Raw genomic sequence first — 12,391 nt, forward strand, 5'->3', positions numbered from 1 at the left:
ATGAATAAATATTAAGATGAGTGAGAATAAAAAAGATAGATTAATTTACCTGATTCTTAAACATCAAACAAGTATAATAAAAATTGTTATATAACGCGAATGAAAATTGTTATTCTTTCAAATAAAACTTCTGAACGATTTTTGGTGAAACTTTATAGTAATATGAATATTATTTAAACGGGTAGGTATATACCACGATAAGACGACGAGATTTTGAATGTCGATATTTGCATGGATCGTGGTCACGATGGGACTGAAGTTGTGAGGTGCGAAGTTGACATCAGCTGTTACGGTCAGAATCGATCTACCCTCTTTCTAGTTCTTTTTCTTTTTTCAACAACCTCGCGTTTTTGAAAAAGTAATATACATCAAAATAACGCAAATGCAACATAATCATTTTCCATGATACGTCGTTATATTCCTGAGTATAGGTAAATTTTTCCAACTAAATTTATTCGGAAATTTTTCTGCACATCATGACGTGTTCTGCCGTTACTTACATTGCATAAAATATTGTAAACTAATATTTTAACTACAAACAACGGACAAAGCTACAGAGAGAAGCTTGTGCCAGATTACATTAAACTTCAAACAGCAATTTAACGTGGTAAATTAAAATATTCCGACTCATATTATACGGAAAAGCGTTTAATATTATTCATTATTAACGACCCATATTCGGCTCACTGTCCAGTACGGATCTCATCCCAGAATGAGAGTGGTTAGGCTAATAGTCCACTGCGCTGGCTCAACGCGGATTGGCAGACTTCACACATGTAGATAATTAAGAAAATTCTCAGGTATGCAGATTTCCTCTCGATGTTTTTACATCACCATTTAAGGCATGTGTTATTTAATTTCTTAAAAAGCACTTAGCAGAAAAGTTGGTAATGCATGTCCCGGACCGGATTTGAACCACTGGGCTATCACGACTCTTAAATAGACACGCGTTTGGTATAGGTATTATAAAAGTAACTTCTATTAGAGTATTGTGTACACTTGGGAAATGGGTGTAACCGGCATTCTCGTTAATTGAATGACCAACAATTACAGAATATTACTCAAATTGCCACTCCATTACTTTGAAACAGAAAGTCAGTAAGTAAATCAACTAATTTATTTACTAACATTCTTGTTGTATTGTTTTTGTAATTAGTGATTCATAATTATTTATTTACTTATAAATAAACTTTATTTGAACATCAAAAATTAAGATTTAAGTTTATTAAGTTTATTTATAAATGGGTCTAAAAAGATCGAAAGAAGAAATTGTGTTAGATCGAAATAGAGAAATGTATATAATATATATTATATTTTTTTACATGTCACGTAACGGATACGATGCGACCGGTCGTCCATTTAGGAGTCATAGGTACGTACTAGGTATATAATGTATAACGTGACCATTTTTGTACCTATGCTTTTCTCTATTTCAATCTGAATATATTTTCTTGTTTCGTTCTAGACCCCTTTATAAGTTCTTAGTCGGGTTATAGTTTTTAAACTTTATTTTTTTATTTACCTAATACTTTTCAGTATTCCGATCGATCCTACACTACACTAGCCTGAAATATCTATTATTACCTACCTACATCGTCGCATTCTGATATGAAACGACTGGACCGCGCGAACTTTACGATCGCATTTGAAAAATATATTTTCACTTAAACAATGATATATTATATACATATTTGTAAAGTGCTCGCCAATATCTTTCTTTTGATACCAAACAAGTGACGATTATCCAAGTTTCTTTTTAGGTTAGAATCTGAGGTTTAAATTCCGTTATTTAACTTTTTTTATAAAATTTATATAGCATTTGTCATCCAGGATATTAACACGATTTTTGGCACCTCATTAGTTAAAATCGGTTCAGTACTTTAAGCACTACGGTGACACATACATAGATACATACATAGACTGCTATAATCATTATCCTTACTTTCGGCTTCGCCGTAGTCGGGTAAAAAACAAGAGAAATTAAAACGTATCATAGATAAGCATACGAAAGGCGACCCTATCGCTAAATAGCATTTTCTTCCAGGCAACCTTTGATTTAGGAAAACATAAGGATATCCGAGAGCTGTGATAGCCCAGTGGATATGACCTCTGCCTCCGATTCCGGAGGGTGTGGGTTCGAATCCGGTCCGGGGCGTGCACCTCCAACTTTTCAGTTGTGTGCATTTTAAGAAATTAAATATCACGTGTCTAAATCGGTGAAGGAAAACATCGCGAGGAAACCTGCATACTAGAGAATTATCTTAATTCTCTGCGTGTGTGAAGTCTGCCAATCCGCATTGGGCCAGCGTGGTGGACTATTGGCCTAACCCCTCTCATTCTGAGAGGAGACTCGAGCTCAGCAGTGAGCCGAATATGGGTTGATGACGAAGGATATCCGGTGGTGTAAAATAAAATAACAATACTACGAGTAATGCACATACAAAACACCTTAATACATAGATAAACACTATTATACAAATACCTAAAATAATGAATATATCTAATACATAGCAAAATAAACTAATAATTATAATATGAAGTCACTAGTAGACGCAGCGCGGTTTTACCCGCGTGGTTCCCGTTCCCGTACGAATACGGGGATATAGTCTATAGCCTTCCTCAATAAATGGTGAATCTAACACTGAAAGAATTTTTCAAATCGGACCAGTAGTTCCTCAGATTAGCGCGTTCAATCAAACAAACAAACTCTTCAGCTTTATAATATTAGTATAGATAATGAAGAGAGATAATATTATAATGAATCATCATCATCCATCATCATCATCATTATCGTAAGCCAATGGATGCAGCTGGACATACACAATAGACCTATAGCTATTAAAGTTTTAAAATCATTACTTAAATTCATATATGTATAACATAATTTCGACTAACTTAATAACGCAATTATCAACCAGACAGCTTTTGACATGACATGAAACTTTCCTTTAACATTTTCTCCCATTTCAGATCTTTTCTGCTAATTGAATTCCACCCATCCACTCCATTTATCAAGAGCACCAAATATATCTCGTTGGCAGACTTTTATGTCACTAATAGATATCTGTTTTTACTTATATTACTACAAAAATGTAATCTATATCTATATATATACTAAAACTGGTCGAATTCTATACATTTATTCGCAATTTGGGATTTTACTTATACCATTTGTAACACCAAACGTTACCGTGGCATAGAGTACTATCTACTAGCGCTAGAATCTATAATTATAATACGAATTCTGTACATTTTGTACATTGAAGATATTTTGAATTTTTTTGTTGAGGGACATTATACATATAATCGATACTGAAGCTAAAAATATTTTTTTTCGATTTTTTGTCTGTCTATCTGTCTGTCCGTGTTTTTTTGTTATTCGGGCATCACGCTGAAACTACTGAATGAATTCAAATGAATTTTGGCACGGTTTAAAACCATGATACGGAGAAGGTTAGAAAATAAAATAAGAAGGCGGTGAAATAGGGGTTGAAAGTTTGTATTAAAATCCTTCATTTTTAGATTTACAGTTTTAAAAATTGTTCATAAATCATAAAAAAAATACGAAATATAATGGGATTCAAAAATATTTAAAATTCCAACTCTAAAGTGGTGAAATAGGGTTTGAAAGTTTACATTGATTTCCACGCGGACGAAGTCGCGGGTGTGCGCTAGTTTACAAATAAAAACAACTTAAACATTCGTTAATATTTTTTGCTATGTATGTACAACCTTATGCTTCAGTACTCTGTAACTTGTAGTAGGTAGGTATTATCTTATTTACTTTATAAGATTAAATTACGCGAATGAGTAGGTACTCTTTTACAACGACTATTTTCATCATCATAGGTAGCAGCGGCGAAGAGTCCATATAAAACGATTCCCGCCGGGTTACCTTTTAAAAATCCATACACACATATTCATGTTTGTGAAGAATATCTGTGGGTGTATAAGAAACCGGAGTTTGCGTCGAACGGGATGAATTTGCTTTTCTTTGGAATGGGTTAACTTCGTCAAAATTCTATGCTTCGCCACTGGTAGGTAGGTCCATATCTATCCTTACTACTACCACTACTACTCCTTTATCCAAATGTTGTCTGGCAGATATTGCTATAAACAATAAGACCGCCTTTGCGCATACTTGTATACTATATTTTCTATTATTTTCTTTGTTACAGTTTTTCTTTTAAATAAATAAATGCCTACATCCTCTTGTGTCTCATCATAATCGTAATCCAATGATGTAGGTATATAGTACCTACTATGGAAGACGAATATACAAATATAACATAAATATATTTGACGGCCTCCGTGGCGCAGTGTTATGCGCAGTGGACTTACAAACGGAGGTCCTGGGTTCGATCCCCAGCTGAGCCGATTGAGGTTCTCTTAATTGGTTCAGGTCTGGCTGGTGGGAGGCTTTGGACGTACCGCCAAGTGATTTAGCGTTCCGGTACGATGTCGTGTAGAAACCGAAAGGGGTGTGGATTTTCATCCTCCTCCTAACAAGTTAGCCCACTTCCATCTTAGATTGCATCATCACTTACCACCAGGTGAGATTGTAGTCAAGGGCTAACTTGAAAAGAATTTAAAAAAAAACATGTTTTTAATAATTTCAGTAAATTACAGTAAAATAATGGGATCCCTTTGGATGCACTTGCTTTAAGTTTACAAACAAATATACATATAGATATGCTATATTGTAGTTGCCAATGTGCCTATTTCCGAGTAAAGCTTTGTTTTCAAAAGTATTTCCTTTGAAATGAGCGACAGAACGCGAAAAACTCGTATGTACCCGAATGCCAGTTGAAAATATTTCAGTGTACATTTTAACGTTGAATTTATGTTGAAAATTCTCTTTTTAATCACCTCACAATCTGAAGTAGGTGCCTTATTCTTTTGTGTTTTACTTTAGCAATATTTACTGCAAAAGTAGTTTCAATAAACATATTGTCTGATTACTGTTCAAAATAACTATTGCACATCTAGTGGTCATGACGAGTCAAATGAACTATCACACGTATTTTGTCACGAGTCGCCAGGCTCAAGTGGCAATGGGTGGGGCACATAGTTCGAAGATCCTATGGACGTTGGGGTCCCAATGTGCTGGAATGGCGACCCCGCACTAGAAAGCGTAATGTTGATCGACCCCCCACCATGTGGATTGACGATATCAAGCGAGTCTCAGGGATTCGCTGGATGCAGGCGGCTCTGGGTCGTGATGTTTGGAAGTCCCATCAGCTGGAATCATGATGATGATGATGACGTATTTTCTCTCACGGTAAACATAATAACTAGACGATTATACGTGCTGTTAGATACAGGGTTATCATTCTCAGGGCAATTCATCTTAACATGGGTTTCTGATTTTTGCATAAATCCGAAATGGAAAAAATGAATTTCAAAAATGGACCGAAAAGGTCCATTGTGGTTTGATATTTTTGGATATAAGTAGTTTCACTTCTTTAAATTAGTGGTAGTTAGTTAGTTACAGCTCGTGCGGATTACATTGACACCTGGCTCAAAAAAAAAAAAAAAAAGATAGAGGCAGTATTTCTCACTACGTTATACTGGGTACATATAGTGTCATCATTATCAACCCATATTCGGCTTACTGCTGAGCACAAGTTTCCTCTCAGAATAAGAGGGGTTAGGCCACTAGTCCACCCTGCTAGCCCAATGCGGATTGGCAGACTTCACTCACGCATATAATTAATAAATTCTCTGGTATGCAGGTTTCCTCACGATGTTTTTCCTTCACCGTTTGAGACACGTGATATTTAATTTCGCACACAATGAAAAGTTGGAGGTGCATGCCCCGGACCGGATTCGAACCCACACCCGCCGGAATCGCAGGCAGAGGTCATATCCACTGGGCTATCACGGCTCTATAGTGTAGCTAAAAGAATATTTAATATTATAAAATTTATAAAAAGAAAACATTTCGATTTCTAAAATGCTTAGTCGGCTTTTTTAGTAAAGAAAAGAATGTATTGCATTATTACGCACCCTCCACTTTCCATTTTTCTAAATTGCTCTTTAAACGATGGCTCAGAAAATGTACCGCCGTATGATAGCTACCTTCAATTATACATCTTAATTAAAATATTCAATATTCAACTCTATTCAAATACAACATAAAGTTACTTTTAACGTTAGCAAGTAAGTCCGTTGTATAAACGTAAATACTTGTCATAATCTGATTTCGACTTAATTTCTGATGTATTTACGGTTGAAATTTATTTAACAGCTTGAACCACACAGCCTCTGAAATTACGCGACCAACGCATAAGACATCTTATTAGGGAGAAAAGTTTGTATCATCACTGGACTTCAAATTAGTCGCATTATACCATTTTCCATGAAATACGATGTTGCCAGAAGAAGTTTGAAAATAATTTCTGACGAATTTATTTGGTTTGTTAGTGAAGTTACACATAAAAGCTAATATTCATAATAAAATCTATGTACAGAAGTGTCTGGTTTTTGGTATTTTAATATTTGCTAGTGGAGATAAAAATACATAGCAGTTAGTTCGAGTATGGTAGGACACAACGTAGTCATTCTCTTACTTAACTTTCAAAATACCTTATTCATTATACTTACTTTTTACTTAAATTGTTAATGAAGTTAATGAAACTTCGAAATAATATTTTCCACTATCGAGCCCCTTTGCAGTACCTACTTACCTACCTCTAAAAATAAGTAGAAAAGAGTCAATCAAAAACTTTAAATTCCTACATTATAACTATGTATATATTCAAATTAAAAATAGATTCTAGTTATACCACTTGGTTGACTTGGTCTAGTCAGAGTTTGTCAAATATCCGAATAAATGTTTGTTCGTTTCTGTTCCTAAATTATAACTACGTGTAAAGATTTATATAATGACTGGGAGTGCGCTTGAATTTGGCTGATACGCTCCCGTGTATCGCATCTAGAGTTTTTACTGTTATTGAAGCATTCGACACCATGTAAATCGATATGTAATTTACCGATCCGATGGCACTTGAGCCATATTTCGCACGTCTACTAAATTGGCCCATCGTTCAAGTTACCCAGCGCCTCCCTTTACTTGATATCGGGGAATTATTTCAGCTGGCAACTCTGTGTATAAACTGTGTCAAATTAAAAAAAAAATAACTTATCTAGACTTGGTCTAGTAAGATTTGGTCAACTATCCGGATGAATGTTTGTTCGTTTCTATTCCTAAATTGTAATTTCGTGTAAAGATTTATAAGGGCTGGAGTGCGCTCGAATTTGGCTAATACGCTACTGCGTATCTCATCTAGAGTTTTTGCTGTTAATGAAGCATTCGACACCATGTAAATCGATATGTAATTTACTGATCCGATGGCACTTGAGCCATATTTCGCACGTCTACTAAATTGGCCCATCGTTCAAGTTACGCAGCGCCTCCCTTTACTTGATATCGGGGTAATATTTCAGCTGGCAACACTGTGTACAAACTGTTGCTGGGTGGGCGGCGCGGGGCTCGCGGCGGCTACTATTTCAAACTCGATACTGATAATTACATAGAGCTGTGCGTGGTGTCTTTAGAAATGATTTATTATCGAAGGGTAACAGCAGTTTGGAATTTTATTGGACCCATACTAATGACTACTTTACAGAATGTCAACGAAATAATGTATAAACCAATGAGACAGCTATTTGAACGTTTGCTTACAATAATTATTCATCACTTTGGATATAAAATAGTTCAGATATTATCTGTGGTCTGTGGCACGTCACCTAGTCTTTGGTTAGGTTCTCTATCGTAGAGTGCAGAGGAACTCTCTGTTGATCGACTCTGCTAGATTAATTAAAGTGTTTTTCAGATAGCATGGTACGGTGACAGTCGCCTGTATGACGAAACGAACTGTCACTATCAATTTATGATTTGATTATTTTTTAATTCTTTGGAGGGTTCCGAAAAGATGAAAGTTGGTGTTAGTTTTGTTAATTTATAGAGAGTAGCTTAGAAATATAGACTAAAGTTATGTTAGCACATTCTCTTCTTCTTTCGGTTTTAGATTATGCGGACGCGAGCTATCTAAATATAACTGAGGACCAACTCAATAAACTTGAGCGACTTCAAAATCTTGCTATTCGGTTCATATTTAGCCTACGCAAATATGACCATATTTCTGAATTCCGTCAGAAGCTCAAGTGGCTCCCTATTCGTCGTCGCCGGGATCTGCATGTACTTTCACTTTTGTACTGTGTGTTGTTTAATCCAAAATCTCCTGTGTATCTGAAGGAGAAATGTACGTTTCAGGGAGTGCAGTCTGAACTGAGACAGTGTCGATTACTAACTCTATGTTTACCCGTGCATAAGACGAAATTTTATAAACATTCTTTCGTTGTGCAAGCCGTAAAGTTATGGAATGCTCTCCCTTTAAATATACGGCAATCAAAGACACTGGACATTTTTAAAAATGCCGTAAAGTCTCATTATCTGGTGCAGTAAAGACGATCTGTATATATTATTTCTTTTCAATATAAGGTATTTATTAGTATATTTTGATATGTATTTTATTCAATATTGTAGGTATTTGTGTAATATTGTTTATGTATTAGGATGTAAATTGTTTGTATGTATGTGTATTACTAATACTATGGTTATTTTTGTTTTACGCCACCTGCTGATGTCCTTAAGTTTTCCTAAACCGAACCCTGGAAGAAATCGCTACTTAGCGATAAGGCCGCCTTTTGTATGCTGATATCTTCCTAATTTGTTTTTTATTTCACTTGTTTTTATCTTTGTGGTGTGCAAATAAAGTATATTTATCTTTATCTTATCTTTATCTAAAGCTTTCGAAAATGTCAATGTCACTGACACAGTTCAGCAACTTGTAATGCTAATGTAGCAGGCTAAGCACATGGTGCCTCTCAGAATCGGTTACTACAGGCCACAAGATATCTCGTGACCAGAAATACGACAAAAATTGTGTACATCAATTACAGCAAAATCCAAAATATCGCTCTCTTTCGACCCATAGCAACGAAAGAGTCGCAGCTATTGGTCGACAATATGTATGCCTTTCGTCACAATATTATATCGTTGACGCATCTTATTAGGCTTTCTCCGGTTTCCCAGCGGAAAACACGCTGTTAACATACTATATAGGACAGAATACGTTCATTGGATCATATCAGATCAATAGAGAGGAGTAAGGAGTATCTTATCATTTCATGGATTCACCGTGCGTGAGCCCGGGACATATTACCAATAAGTAATAGGTGTAAGTGTAAAGAATTCTTTTAAAATGGATTGACACTCCACTCTAGCCAAAAGTAAATATATAACGTAAATTGTAGGGCTGCCGTTTCAAACAAAATAAAAACAATTTTTCAGAGGTAATAACAACTTCGCTTGTATCCAAAACCACCCCTAACAAATACGCAAACGTTAACGTTAGTACGCTTCAGACTTTCTCAGTGATAAGACGTGTTGATTTATCCCAATATGCATAGGTAAGTGATTTCCGAATTGTCTAAATGTAGACTTTAAGAGAAAATGTAAAAACTTTAGATAAAAAATAACATTTAAGGGGGTAATAGCAAACACTGGGCTCATTAATAATATCAATATAGATAAACTGATGTGAATTTCAAACTGAAGATTGATTCTTTGAAGTGAGATGACTATTGTGTTTTTCATCTGAATGTCTACGCAATTGATCATACAATAATGAATTGTGAAATAATAAAAATCGATTTGAAAGGACTTAGATGTACATAATTTAATAATAATGGATGGTGAGGGTGCTTTAATAAACAATCGATTTACTATTAAATCAGCGTTATCATAAAAATTTAAGCAAATTAATAAACCAACTTGAAATTAATACTGTTTAATCACAGAGCAATTCAAAGTCAAAATTCAAAGCTAAAAATATTTTTATTGGAAACCTTAAGGTTCATTTTTAATCGAAAACGATTCAACGTAAAGCTCCCGACATCCTTTCAAAACGGTAAATCGTTTGGCGGTTATCTGTGTGCCTTCCTCGGTGGGGTGGTAGGGGGTAGCTGTCCATGAGAGAAAATATGTGCATATATTTAAATGTAGATAAAAACATGACAATATGCTTTAACCACAAACCAATTTAAACTGACACAAATTGGTAAAATATTGACCACAAACGATACTTTTATAATTACAATATGCTCCTACCTACCAATTAGGTAGTTATGAAAATTGGTTTTTTGTTATTTATGTTTAATGCAATATCCGTTATTTTAAACAAGATTGTGATTAGTAATTTGGGTTTTTTTTTAATTTTTAATTGTGTAGGTACATACGTACCAGACCTTATTTTTGTGAGGTCAAAGAGAAAAAACATCAAAGCAACCTTAAAACCAAGGGCTCAAATACGAGTGTTTCCACTGTTCAAGACTTTTTTCCTACTTATGGCTTTCCTTTTAATTGGAATAGGAAAATTGATCATGTTTTTAAAAGACAAAAAATTCATAATTATAAAAGAATAAACAAAATCTCCTTCTAAGAATCCGAATTTAGATTTAACGAAGAAATCATCGTCCAGACTCAAGTAGATACACGATATTTAAGGTTAGGTAAAACAACATAATCAAACTAAATCACGTAGGTTGCGCGTAGGAAGGATAAATCAAAGTATAACTTTGTTTTAACGTCAACAAAGTTGAAATTTCATTTAATTATAACTGGATCAGTTGTTTTTTTTTTTACCACAAACTGCTTTGAAGTTTGTGGTTTTCATATCTTTAGCTATAAAACTTTTACTATTGGAAAGTGTTAAGCAACGTGCAAACTGAAAGTTGTTTATTTATTTATACTAATTTTATAAAGCTGATGAGTTTGTTTATTTGTTTGCTTGAACGCGATAATCTCAGGAACTACTGGTCCGATTTGAAAAATTCTTACAGTGTTAGATAGCCCATTTATCGAGGAAGGCTATACGCTATTTATTATGCCCGTATTCCTACGGGAACGGGAACCACGCGGGTGTAACCGCGCGGTGTGAGCTAGTCCTTTATATTATTCAAGTACAAGCGTTAATCTTAAGCTTACTAACAAGCTTTTAATGCTACCCTGTTGTGTGTAAAACAAATCTTGAAAGATAAATTAGAAATACTACGTATCTGACAATGCGATGATAGCACGAAGCAGTCGTAACCTTACTCTAAAACAAATAACTTTTCCTACCCAGTTTTTATGTGGTGCTACATACTTCAGAATCGCACTAATTAATTATTATTATTATTAAAAATTAATATACCTAGTCTTATTATATAGATATGGTTGTGTGATAGTTGTAAAATCATAACTTTATTTTATATGCCTATTCTTATTTAACAGACGCCCGCGACTTCGTCCGCCCTTAGACCTCCTTAATCCGGCCCTCTTGCAAAAACCCGTTCTTAGTGGTTGTCTACTAACTATAAACTACCTCCCTGCCAAATTTCATCTTTGTACGTCAGGTGGTTTTCGAGATTTCGTGATGAATGACCTTTCGCATTTATATAATTAAAATGATTATTTTAAGTTTATGGATAAAATTAAGTAAAATTTTTGTGTAAAACAGTTGCAAAATATCTATTGATCCATTTACGAGCATCTTCATTAACTTTCGCGTTTTTATTATTAGAAGGATATAGCGTAGAGGATATAGCGTAGGGGATATTACATAAATTCATTATTTTTCAGAAAATAAAAAAAACATTTAAATTAAAATAGCACAGGAAATGCGGTCCTAAAGTCATATTTTAATGTTTAATATCCAAATATCACGCACACACTTTTGTGTAGGCGCTAAATAATTCTGCTTGGACATTCTAGTCTTATTCCTTGTATAATTTTGTCCTCTTACAAGAAATATTTAAGTGAGCCGTAGTGTTTTTTATAGCGACAATTTATGGCTTGATTGAGATGTCACCTGACGTATGATTATAAAATCTTACATTACAAGATCATATGGTCACTTTAAACATTTAACTAATGATATTTTGCATGTATTGCAGTGATACAGAACAGATAATATTTATTTGTTTAAGATCTTGTAAACTGTATCAGGAAATAAAGGATTTGACATTGATATTAAAATAACTTTGTAAAGAGATTAGATTCTACATACATTAATTAAGTATCGACTATAATATTATTTTCATGATTATAATTGTTAGAAGCTTTTTTTTTAACCAGCATTGTTAGTAATTCACACAATTATGAATGCATGTATCTATGTATTTATCAATCAACTCTTTGAAGCTAAATTTAAAACACTTTTTTACGCAAAAGCTATTGAATGGATTTGGTTGAAATTAGTATTGGAGGCACAACTATCCGCCCACTTTAATATGACGCGAGTATATTAAAGTGGGCGGATAATTGTGCCTCTTAGTAATATAC

At 34.3% G+C, this 12,391-nt stretch overlaps 1 protein-coding gene across 1 annotated transcript in view; it reads left to right on the top strand.

Moving 5' to 3' along the window:
* The first annotated feature begins 9,431 nt into the window (after positions 1 to 9,431).
* Positions 9,432 to 12,391, top strand: part of LOC112043235 (facilitated trehalose transporter Tret1) — a 59,694-nt gene continuing 56,734 nt past the window's right edge. The window contains exon 1 of the mRNA XM_024078556.2: positions 9,432 to 9,477. Coding sequence (XP_023934324.1) covers positions 9,470 to 9,477 — 8 coding nt within the window. The 5' untranslated portion in view covers positions 9,432 to 9,469. The remainder of the gene's footprint in view (positions 9,478 to 12,391) is intronic.

This window comes from Bicyclus anynana, chromosome 2 (assembly GCF_947172395.1).
Source record: "Bicyclus anynana chromosome 2, ilBicAnyn1.1, whole genome shotgun sequence".
Classification (NCBI taxonomy): Eukaryota; Metazoa; Arthropoda; class Insecta; order Lepidoptera; family Nymphalidae; genus Bicyclus; species Bicyclus anynana.